The following is a 13,454-nucleotide window of genomic DNA, read 5'->3' as shown; positions in this document are numbered from 1 at the left end:
GGCTCGATAGCCATTGTCCGACTTACCTGTTCAACGATTTAAATCTCTCCCCGACCGGTTACACCGGCTGTCCACCTTTTATTTTTAATAATTTATTTACTTCAATATACCACAACACAGATCAAGGCAAAACCTTTGTATACTTCTTAATAACACGAGTACAAATATTTTAAAAGTTTATATTTATATTAAAATGTTATTTTTCTAATTTAATATTATATTGGCATTTATTATTTGTCATCCTTGGATATAATCTGTAAAAATAGTTTTTTGCATTCTGTTCTGTTTTTAAAATATTTTCGCAAAGGATGCGTGATAAAAATCGCATTTCGCGGCACACGTTTGTCATGAGACGCTTCGCGCGCGTTTGCTGTCAGTTGTATACGTCAGTTTACCGGAGGCGGGACGCCAACAAACGACTCGACAAACTTCGTAGTTTCTCGGCGCAGTTTCGGAGTGTCTCTCTCTTGCAGCTGTAAAGCGAGCTGAGTCACACGTTGCTCCAGATAGAAAATTGTGTTTTATGTATTAGAATTGTGAAATAACCCATGGTGAGTGCTATATTTATTTTTGTTTAATGTAATATCAAATAATTGAATGTTGTGTGTTATATAATAGTATTCAATGGAAAAAACGAATACTAACCTCAAATTACATTCCGTTCTACAGACGCATTAAGTTGATCAATATTCGTCAACAGATGGCGCTGTACACAATTGATAATATTAAATCGACTTGAAAGTAAAAACTTAAGTAACGTTATTATTAAGACGAAAAAACATATTTTATAATATTAAGTAATTCCATGTGCTTGTAATAGTAAGCATGTCAAACAATTTTTTAAATTATCAACCAGTTCTAAACCAAACCACAACATTCAAATTTCATACAGTATTGTCCTGCAAAAAAATCACAAGATAAATTTCTTCGAACGGCAGTTGTTTTTTGTTTGAGAGCATTATGCAACTTCCATAAATCTGTCAAAGAGACGCGTCTAATCTCGCCTTTATGACGAGTGATGCATGGCTGCCATTGTCTAAGGAGGTCGTAAATTTTATTTTTTAAACATTACTCTTACAAATATCATAATAGGAGCTTTCTATTCATGTATCGAGTTACACCCGGTTGCTTGATCAAATTAAAATTATTCTTTTAGCTCGAATTTGACATGACATTTATGTGTAACAGACTTATCAATTACGTTTTTAGTAAATCATCTTTATAAACTTTGTTACAATGATTCGTAACGGGTAAACTCAAGTAATAGCCATTCAAAAACGCGCGGGTGTTTTAGTAGAACAACCAAAATCTCTCTTTTTCTGATTATTAATACTTTTCGTGGCAAATATATTTATTAAAATGTATGAATCATAAGTATTTGGTTATTGGCTATAAATATAGCTAATCTATTGAACTGTCCAAAGCAAAACAATTAAAATAATGGACATGGAAAACAAAGGGACGTCAGTCGTAAATTTTTGAAAATTAAACAAAATACACGTTATAGCTATAATAATTAATAATAAATCAGCCGTGCTAATCCCGTGACGTCACAGGACAAAATAATGCTTCCGCTTTTATTTATATTATTTTATACAAATTTATGGCCTTGGAGACCGCCTTCCGTAATAAAGGCTCCTGGAAACTGGTTTCAAATCATAAGATAGTTCATGTTTAATTATTTTATTCATAACAAAATCATTAAAATAGGAAACTTTTAAATAATTTATTACTCACGAATCTTTCAATATCTTTGAGAGGATATGCATATTTTTTTTTAAAACCCCATTAGGGATGATACCAATTATACCTATCAACCCTGATTAAATTAAATATCTACCTAATTAAAGCTAATACATATTCACAGTAATTTGAGCATTTACAACGACCCATATATTATAGTATATGTAAAATAATACCTTTAATAAATTCTTAAATAAGCCGAAAATAACATTCAATTTTCGTAATTTATATTTTGTTTTTGTAACAAAATTAACTTAAATTTAAATTAAAACTAAATTTATATTACATATTATATTAATATAATATTGACATCATTTTTACTTAATTCAACCACATATAAAAATATAAAGTCCATACATAAACAATTTTAATATGATATTAATTACGTACCTACTTATTAATTTTTGGTAACTGAACGCATTCAGTTTAGCAAAGCCTTAACGGTGTCAGAGTGAAAACTCAGAAATGAATTATGTACCGATGTAATGGGCTGGAATACGGAAAGGTCGCTCGTGATATTCAGACAGATGCGCTCTTCGATTTTAATCATTATGTTTTTCTGCTGCACTAATAATAAATTTCTATTTACTTAGAACTTGTTAATTCGATGTATAAAACGATATACAAATGGAAGAAATAATGGTGATGGTCAAAACTTAAAAACTATATGTAATCCACATATAATTTTTAGTTTAAAGCAGGTTTAAATCACAATTTTTGTTAAATCAAAATCAATCAAAATACGTTTATTCAATTTAGATGCTTCTTAGAGCATGCTTATGAATGTCAACAACGTTTACAAAATTCACGAAAGAGCAGGACTACGCCATCATTTTACTTAACTAAATTAACTAACATACCTTTATAGTTCAAGTACCTTATTTGAAATACGAACGTATTCCATAAAGACGTATACACAGATTATCAAAATAAAACAACATTTCGTTTATTAAGGAGTTTTCATTGTTTTTGTTGAGAACTTCACAATGTTTGACATCGACAAACTCGTCTTTACTCTATGGAAATATGTCATCTATCTGTTTGTGCGTTTGATTCTTTTGTTACGATATTAATATTATACGTTCTATTACATTACATTAATAAGTTACAAAATACAAACCCAATCAAGGTGATTTTTTTATACACACTATTGTATCTATTAAAAAAAACATTTAAAACTGGTTTATTATCTAGCAAAAAATTAAAAATAAATTCATTTTTTGTTTCAATCTCGTAACTATTAAATTGGGGCAAACATTTATTAATTTGTTTCTATTGTCTTTATTTCGTCTTATAATTATTTGTTTAAAGATTTATGTATAAATTCATTTTGTGATCAGTTTCCCAAGGCCCTGTCTGATTATATCATAAAATCAACATGGCGCCAATTCATATAATTTTGACCTTTTGACCGTACATTCTACAACTAGTTTAGCGTCCGCTGTGTCTATTTAATATTCATTACAACTATATAAGTTAATGAAGGAAAACACTTTAAAAATTGTATTTTATGACAGTTGCATTTAAATGTATTCTATTTGATTATCTTTATATTAAGTCCCTCAAAGTTATGCGTTGTTTTTGATCGCTATGCGACTCTTATCGGCCTTAAAATTAAGAAAATTCATCAATTTGCTGATAAAAATACATAGGTACCAATAGAATAGCGAATCCAATCGGGAACTCAGTCCTTTTGTTAAATCGTGAATTTATTGAGATCTTTAAATAAAAAATAAATCAGTGGCGCTACAGCATTTTTAGGTCTGGGCCTCAGATTTCTGTATCTGTTTCATGATTATTTGTCAATCCAATAGGCAAGTAGGTTATCAGCTTCCTGTGTCTGATACACGCCGTCGACTTAATGGGTAAGGCAAGTCGGTGTCCTCACGATGTTTTCCTTCACTGTCGAGGGAATGTTAAATGCGCACCTAGAAAATCCATTTGGTGCACATCCGGGGATCGAACCTACGACTTCAGAGATGAGAGTCGCACACTGAAGCCACTAGGCAACACTGCTCTAATTCAGATCTTTGCAGGCTTAAAAATGAAAACGTTATAAACGAATCTGTCGGCTGATACTCGTCAAAAATATTACATAACACTATTAATTTACACATGTATCGATTCAAAATAAACCTTTTTTATTGAACCCGACATAAATAAGATATGTTATTTTAGCCAATATATCACTTGACAGGTGGTAAACGGATGAATTCCCTCGCCCTTATCGCAGTATACATAAGGATTATAATCGTTTTATTCGTAGATGTTAATCAAAGTCCTGAGTTTGAGCCTCGACATGCACAGGATGCTTGCGCAATTAACTTTCGATTAATTATGATCTCGACTGCATCGATTTGTATCGATTTATTTTGAAAATGTAATAAACAGTTTAATCTTCTTACAATACATATAGGTAATATTGGCGATTTAAATAATTGTGTATGAATATACCGTAGGTACATTATAGTAATAAATGATGTCTATGATTACCAAAACAGACTGTGTTAAGTCTGTAAGGAGGTTCTATTTAGTTAGCTTAAGGTAGGTTGTAGACTTTTTGGCTTTGTTAGAAAATAAATAATCACCGTAGTGGTTAAGGCCATGTTTAATTATAAATGTTTTAGGCTAGAAGACACTTGCTTTAAAATGATTATTGCTTATATGATCCATTCATTATTTTTATTCTTTACTGAACACAGTGAATATCTTCTCATACAAGACTGCTTGTAGAAACTTTTGCGTATTCACGCCGTATTTCATATAAGTGTTTTTGGATGGTAAAGCGTGTCTAATTGTTATTATAATTTAAATAATATAAATGCCTTAGAAATGAAATGACGTATAACATTTTAGCTTAGATGATTTCAAATCTTATTACAATTAACGCACAGATTAAAGTGAAACAGATAAAATTCATATCGTAATAAAATTTTGCAGCCTGTATACATTTGACGTTTGATCGGCTTTAGGCACTATGTTTAGCTGTCACCTTACGTGATTTAGATTTCACATAATCGTTATAAATGTGCTCATTTAATGTCCTTTAGTTTTCTGTGACAAAGTCGTGATGATGATGATGCCTCTAATTTGAAATATAAAATAATTAAAATGTACATTAAATATGGTGTTTATACTAAATATGTAGTAAGAAATGGGCCGTGTAATGAAACGAAGGCCGCGTTTCAACCAAAGGCCGGCAACGTATTCGCGTATCCTGGTATTATTATAAAAAATCTTTTTTTTTTCGAAAATTCATATCGCGGGAAATGTTCCGCCGTTGTCTTAAAGTATTTTTGTAAGAATCGAATTACAATGTACTAACGTTAAATTATCGTCAATCAATCAAGAGCTATCTAATAATCATTTGCTGTTTAATTTACCTTGGCCTCCATATGCTTCATAAATTCAGACGTTCCAATTCCTTAAGTTAACTTACAACCGACAACTGGCCGTTACTACAGGTGCATTATGATTTACCACCCTCATTTACTTATCACACAATCTTAATGTTTCGCTTATAAAGTTTAAATTATTAGCGCTAAGTATAAATTAATAATGTAAACAACGCCATCTACAGTCTAGTACAGAGCACTTATTCCTGAGGTCGATGCCCTATACAAATTTATCTCTTTATGCAATTCATACTCGACTATCTGGTATCAATAGAAGTTTTAGACCCAAATTCAATGACGCACAAAAAGTTGGTCACCAATGCAATGTATGAACTCTCGATCCCAAGCATTGCTTAATACTAAACGCAACCTGGATTTCTAAAATTAATTATTATATGAGATTTGACATTTGGCATAGAGTATAAAAATATGTTCTGTGTCGAAGTGAGCGTTCGTTGCGTCGGCGTCTGACGCGGCAAAGCGCTAATCGATGCGCGCAGTGCGCTGTCTTCCGACGGCGGCCATTACGCACCTTTATGACCGCCCGGCGCCGCCCGCGCCCCGCGCCCGCTCTAAGGCGAATGACGAATCAATATGCCGCCAACCGACTCAACACTTATTTATTTGACACGATTTATTAGCCGAATGCTTGTAAACTTTTATGCGGCACAGAGGGATGCTTTATGATGGACACGGTAGTGATAAAATTCTATGTTTTCTGCCGTCTACTTTTATTGCGATTGGAGCAGATGTCTGCCGTTGCTGCGGTATTATTCGTAAATTTTAACGGCCCTACGTGTCTGTTCTATCGTTTAGGGTGTCTCGATTTTGGACGTGACGGTCATCTGTGGAAATCTTGGCTTCTTGTTGGTTCAAACCTTTGAATGAAGCTTCTTTTAAGCTACTTCTTTTGTAATAATCTTTGGCTGAGATTTCTTCTTTATACCAACTTATTGAACTCGTTTTAATAAATCAAGGGTTGACAGACTGCTTGCTTGATCACATTTATATGTCTTCTGTATAAATGAATGAATGAAAAATCTACTTGATAACAATTTAGTAGAAATAAATACTGTGACGGAAGCATGTAATTTTCACAAATATAGGAAGGAAGGCGCCGTTTCCGGCCTCTTTTGATGGTTTTATGCTAATCGCGGCTATTTGCTTTCTTTTCAGCGACAATTATTCACGGTTGCGGCCGCCCTTTAAGAAATTAACGCTAAGATATACATAGAATACAGAATAAATAAATTGAAGAGACTAATTATAGAACGAATTCTTTGAATTTCATTTCACACAAATCTAATAAGTAAGAAATTTTAATCATTACTCAATCTAAACTATATACTTTATTATATACATTATATAAGTACTTAATATTCTAAATTGTTTCACATATGTGTGTATGCGGAATTATTTAAAAAGCCGGAATAAAGAACTGTTGGAAACAGTTTACGAACTCCAATTATTTATCTACTTTTTATTTAAAATCTACTTAGTTACAAACGAATGGTGTGCGCAGGCCACAGTTTCGTGTACATAACAGACAGACGACAGGACAAACGACTCGAGTCTAATTAATTTCAGAATAAAACATCTCCACTCCTATTTCGCTCTTTATCTTTTTATGCCAAAATCGCATTCGGGCGGCTGAGTGACGCTTTCAGTTGCTATTTTCAGTGTAATTGTCAACAAAACTGTATATGCTGACATACATAAGGATGATTTTGATGCTTTTGGACTAATTCACACATAGCTGGGTTTATTCACACTAAATATAGTAAAATAGTGCCTCGATTTGTTTATGACTGTCCGATTTTAAAATTTAATAATAAATATGATTTTTTTAAAAGCTTTGTGTTTAATGTTTCAAGGTATTCTATGTATTAAATAACATGTGAGTATGTCAAAATTCTGCTGACGTTCACATATATAGTTTAAGTATTCGTTCTGTATAAAAACATCGGCTGTCTGTAAAGTCGATTTACTGACGATAGTTGAACGTGACAACGTCATAAGAAAATACTGATGGAATGGTTGCATTTTTCAAAAGAAAATTTTAATTTTATTTGTTTGATAGATATTTTGTATGGATATAGAGAAGGAGGTAAATGGAAATCACAATTGAATTGATCAAGTTACATTTATTTGTACGCATAAATACAATTACCTATGTAAATTTTTTAACGAACGAACACTAAAGAACGCGGAGGCCGATTGTGCCTCTTTGTCGCTCGTTCCGCGCTCTCGCTTGCACTTCAAGCCTTAAATGGAACGCCTCAGAGCGAGGTAACGCCGCATGCGTCATGTTTTTTCGTGCGTGCAGCCGGCTCCATCAAATTATAAGACGTTGTCACGTCAAAATATAACATATTCAAGAAAAACAATAACTAACATTAAAATATACCTAACTAAAATTAATCAATGTTATCTTTTCATTTACATTTTTTATTTGGTAAGGTTCTTTTCTAGTCAGTTTACTTATCAATATAAAAATAACAATAGATTTTAGCTTAAGCTAGCAATCACATAATTGTACGTAGCATCTCGGCTGTGTACTTGCTAAAGAATTCTGCTGAAATTGAAACAAACATCCAAATGCATAACAGACAAACAATTCGAGGCTAATCCGACCTTATCGTAAATTGTCACTTTATGACGTGCGGAGCGATGGAGGGGAGGCTAACGGAGTTTTCTAATTTCGCCCCCTGCGCCGCCCGTGCCCCGCTAATTCGTGTAAGCAGTTTCTGAACGCGTAAATGTTCCTACTTCACACGTCAACAAACCTATCGAGCCGTCGAATAAAGCCTTATCACCAGTGAATAAAGTCGCTTCTGTTCAACGCTCCCCAAAATGTGTTTGCAAAGGAGTTGCGCAATTTACATACATTTGTTTGTTGGGTTTTTAAATTGTGTATTAGCCGTGCTAATTGCATTTGCTTAAACGTGCCCCTTAAAACGTTTGATCGTTGAGTGTAATTGTTTATCAGTTGTTTCCACAATTACCTTATAAATATAGATACTAAATTGTGTAAAAAATCAAATTATTCCTAACATTGACATACAAATGGACGCCAAACTTACTTCAATGGCTCGTTCTGTACTAATTTTGAGTTTTTTTACGTGAAGATAATTTTTCCCTTTAGTACAAGATCAAATTATTAAGTAGGTACCTTGTATTTAAAATTTTTTAATCGTTTATAGCTAAGAAGCGCGGGCGCAGCAATTAATACTCTTCATTAAAACGATTCTTCAATTATTAGTTATTACCTTGAAACACCCGCCATATTGTTGAGTATAATAACATGGGAGGCTCTATTGACAAGTATTGATGTTTTTAATCAGATCTTAGGATAGGGCATTAGTATGCGCGCTTGATTTGTGGCCAACCCGTTCATAATTATTGGATTTCGATTTATATATAGTTGAGCTGTCGTGATTTATGTTATTTTTCGGGCCCTCAGGTACGCGATGCGTCATTTCAATACACACATAGACACACGATCACATCCATTAGAGTCCCGGGAGATTAGTAATGTCGTATCGAGTAATGAGATGGCGGGAAATATTGGAAATAACGCGAATAATGAAGATGTAATAACGCAGCTGGGACGGCCCACGGCTCATGTCCCGACGCGGGTTTCCAACGTGCTCATTCTTATTTTGTCACGTCAACGAACGCCAAATGTGTTTTTGTTCAGAAATATTTGAATAGAAGTCATGTTGGCGTTATTAAAAAACTTAAACCACAAGAATTCTAAAATCTTCACTCGACTCTTCTTTAGACTTTCTCACTTATTTAAATACATTATTAAAGTAGGATTGTTCTGTCATCAATTTAACAATCAACAAAGTCTTCACGATAATAGGGATTTGCTTAATAAATAATTGCTGAAATTCGAAGTAACATAGTGTGTACATAGTTACATACCTAATTCTTTGGAACTCATGGCGCCATCTATTGCTTCTTGTTAATTTCTAAATAATACGTATAACCTTTTCTACCAATAGACTAACATAAAATAAAACTTATCTGCATTTTATTAACTCAAGTCACATTGTCAATTGTCAAAAAAACTTCAAATACTGACTAAAACCCGTTTCCTTTGAATCGTTTATTTTACGTTTTAAAAATAAATGCTAGTGCTATAGGTTTAATTAAATCAACTCTATCTTTGCGTTACCAACATTTTCCCGAGTAATGCAATGTCGCCGAAATGATGGATTAACGTCACACGAGAATTTCCTTTAAAAACGCAAACAAAGAGCGCGGTAAAATTGCATCCAGCTAATATTCCCTTGCCAATCATCTCGCCGAGTCAATTTTCAATTTTCCCTCTTAATAAGCACGTCACAGCCTCGCTTGCGAACAAAGACAAGTTTTTGTTTTTTATTGCGAGCGTTTGAAACATTAATTTTTCATTAATTATAAATGATTATTTAATAACTTTTAGTGTCTATTAAAGAGTTTATCTTTTTCGTTATCTTAAAATGTCTGATAAAATCGATGTGTCGTAACTTTGCATAGCCGCATATAATTTAAAATGTTTTGCAATATTATCAACGACAATTTTAAATACCAAATTTATTAAAATTTTATATCTAATTAATAATTAATTACGTCGTAAATTATGTTTATAATACATATATTAAAATAAATATATAATATATTAATGTTACGTGTAATATATATTGCTATGAAATCAATATGAGAAATCTCAAGTGATTTTCTTATAACATCATCTTCGGTTTACGTGAGGAGCTCCTGTATTATAATTTTGCTAACGTTTATTTTAATCAATCGCGCACAAAATAATAAAAAAATGTATTGTTTGGTTATTTTATCTACTACACATTAAAAATCATTATAACTATATTTTGCGGAAATAGATACTGTTATTTAATTTCGCACTTCTAGTATAGAGCAGAGTGGCGCAGTGGAAGCGTGCTGGGCCCATAACCCAGAGGTCCGTGGATCGAAACCACGCTCTGCTATAATCTTTTTTATTTATTTTATTATACAGTACTAAACAACCATAAACATTTTATTGCAGTTAAGTTTTTCTAATAAATTGTTCAACGTTTAAATTTTTTTAAGATAAATCTATAGTGTGAAATATGAATAGTCTTATCTAAGTACTTGTGAATTAGATGTTTTGCAAGTCAATTAATGCAATTTTAAGACACAATATTTCTAAAATTTCAGTGTGGAAAGTACTTACTAAACGTTTTAAATACTATAATTTCTGATGATAATCTTTAGAGAGCAATTAAGTATCCAATGTACCAATTAATCCAGTGTGTTCCTTTCTCTGGTGATCTGCTTATGCCTACGAATTAGCAGTAAATAAGTATAGAAATAATCTATGTAATTGCGAAGGGCCGTGACTCGTGAGTTCGAGTTCCAACTCCATTAGCCGGCCGTCGCGAGAGATTTATGTCTAATTGAAATCTTGCAGTTATTGTGCCACTGTCTTGATTTATTCACCACATCGTTGTGATCCAGTCAATTTCGACAATTCACAGATTTTATATAGAATTTCTTATTAATCTCCACACTTAAACATTATACATATTAATAATAAATGTTCCGCCGTTCCTTTGGGTATTTTGGTAACATTGTTTGCGACCTCTTCAACAATAAGCAGTAAATTACATCATAATGAATTATATACTAATATCTTCCTTTGGTATCAGACTATGTATTGTTGAAGCACTTCACAACGTTCCCTTCGGTACATTTGAAGTTATCGCTTATATAAATACACGCGGCCGGGTGATTTTAATATATAATATAAAGATTTTCAAGGGACCGAGAGACTTCATAACATCGTCAATCGAAATAGGTCCTACACTATAATACGACAAATAAAATTACTCATATAATGATATAGTAATGAGTCTTTGAAATTATATTTTCATTGATACTAACATTAGTAAGATTTTCTTCGATTTTATTTTATTTTTTTGTACGGCGTCATAAGGTAGATACTATTAATTAAAAATTTTAAAGGGTTGATTTCTTGTGCCCATTTTTATATAAGTAATACAGTTAGCTAAACACCGTACGATGCAATATAATATCATTTTGATGTTGCCGATAGAATATTATTCGTATTAAAAGTATATTTACATTCAAAATACATGGTATCACTACCAATCTTCATTTGATAGCTGACGGCGATTTCTCAATAGTAAATACACATTCACTGTATTTATGTAGGCAATTGTCTTATATTCTTCATAAAGTATTCTCTTTATTACAGTGTTTGATTAATCTAGAACCACCTTCCCCAATCTTCCAATCCCCCTTGTACCACATAAATTGGGCTAATTGTACTTTTTTGAAATACTCTTCCGTCTTTTTCTGTGAAATTGGGTTTACGCTGTGATGAATGAGATAGGTGAGGACTTTTGTTAAAACGGTGCAATTAGACCGATGTATTTTTTTTATGAATAATGGGGTTTATCTATCGTTTGTCATCGGAATGCTATCTATCTTTGCATATAAGGAGGTACTTATCTATCTTGAGATATATTTTCTTAACTAGCTTTATATATGGGATCAGCTTTACCTTTTTTATAGAAGAGGGCAAACTGAAAAGAACATCTTATGTTAAGTGATACCATGGACCTCACGCTGCCGGGCGAGTGCGTTGCCAACCTTTTAAGAATTGGAACGGTTGTGCAACGACGGACGACTTGATAACAAAGTAATAAAACTAATTATAAACATCGATAAAAATTTTGAACAAAACTGTCAACTCTTATTGGAAAACTTTATACAAAGACTTGTCTTTGTTATTTACTTTTAAAATACTTTTTTTATATAGAACAGTGGGCAAACGGCTCACCTGATGTTAAGTGAAACCGCCGCCCATGGACACTCAATGCCAGAGGGCTCGGCAGTGCGTCGCCGGCATTTATTTACTTAGTAGATTATATTGTTTGATTGTTTTTGATACCTACTGGTTTAACTCTTTTAAAAAACGTTTATGCGTAGTAACAAATAAAGCCCACATAATAACCATAAGTGGGCAAGGCATGAGTTGAATCGTAAAAAGACAAGAGCACATCAATAACAAGGAATCTTAATATAACGCATCGAGGCATGCAAAAAGGTGCATCCATTCCGCAATAAATCCGAAACCACGCCTAAATCTAATGAGAACTATAATTGATTCCCTCCCTAGCACTGCGGTTACTTGTATGCACCTTGAAACTTATTTTTACAGTAACTGAGATAGTATGGGGTAGACATCTCTCTCTCTATCTAAATACAATTTCCTTTTGCTTAACTGTAAGTAGGACCTTTGGATAACGCATTTAACATAGTTATCATAAATGTAATCAAACAGTTAAAGAGTGTTTTGTCACGTCTTTTATTTTAAACTAGCTGGCCTGGCGAACATCGTACCGCCTAACAGTCGATTCTTTATTTTTTTTAATACTTATTCTGCTATTCAGGACACCGGTCTAGCTAGTAAGATAAAAAAAAGTTGATAATACAACAAATACATTATGTCAAAAAATAAAAATTTACCTTCCCGGAACCCCTCCACTAACACTTGAACTTTATGATATGGTATTAAAGTTCAAATTGCCTTTTTAATATTATTACGAATATTTTGTATGGGAAAATAGAAAAGTGTTGTTTTTAGACTTTTTTACTCAATTTTTTCTTTCCGTAAGAACCATCCTCGTACTTCAAGGAATATTATAAAAAAAGAATCAGACAAATCGGTCAAGCCGTTTTCATGTTATGTCGTGACAACGGAAAACGGGTTTCATTTTTATATATATAGATTGACACGAAACTAATAAGGACTGAATAAATAAGAAAGTACACGATTACAGAAGCGGTTATAGCTAGAATATTACAATATTTGTATTATTTTGTAAAAGCCTGGAAATTTATCAAAGTCCTACTTTTTTCTGGAGGCAAATGGGCAATGCTCACCTGTTGTTACGTGTTACCGCCGCACACATTGCCGTAAGGCTCGCAAGTTGCCAGCCTTTTAAGAATTGACACGCTCTTTTTTTCTTTTTTTTCCAATTATACTATTTTAGAGGTGAAAATATGATTTAAGTAGTCTTTGAACCAAGTATTTACCTACAACTCCTCTGATATTATTCCATGACATTGATATTGAATAAAATTATATTACTATTAATTATTATTAATTATTATTATTAGTCTACTCCTCCCGCAAAGGCCGGCAACGCACCCACTAAAAATGGGTGTCTATGGGCTGCGTAGACTGCCCTTTTTGGTCGTCCCGCAAGCTCGTTTGCCCCCTATTATATAAAAAAAATA

General features: G+C 32.7%; 1 protein-coding gene and 1 non-coding gene across 2 annotated transcripts in view; both read left to right on the top strand.

The window, feature by feature from the left end:
* Positions 1 to 275: 275 nt before the first annotated feature.
* LOC125054406 (zinc finger protein 433) overlaps positions 276 to 13,454 on the top strand; it is a 28,548-nt gene continuing 15,369 nt past the window's right edge. Inside the window, exon 1 of the mRNA XM_047656278.1 lies at positions 276 to 551. Coding sequence (XP_047512234.1) covers positions 549 to 551 — 3 coding nt within the window. The 5' untranslated portion in view covers positions 276 to 548. The remainder of the gene's footprint in view (positions 552 to 13,454) is intronic.
* Trnam-cau lies at positions 10,061 to 10,132 on the top strand. The gene has a single exon. It is a non-coding gene; the product is annotated as a tRNA-Met (tRNA).

The sequence above is a fragment of the Pieris napi genome, chromosome 12 (genome assembly GCF_905475465.1).
Source record: "Pieris napi chromosome 12, ilPieNapi1.2, whole genome shotgun sequence".
NCBI lineage: Eukaryota > Metazoa > Arthropoda > Insecta > Lepidoptera > Pieridae > Pieris > Pieris napi.
The sequence above is the reverse complement of the archived record's forward strand: the minus strand, read 5'-3'. Positions and strand labels throughout refer to the sequence as shown.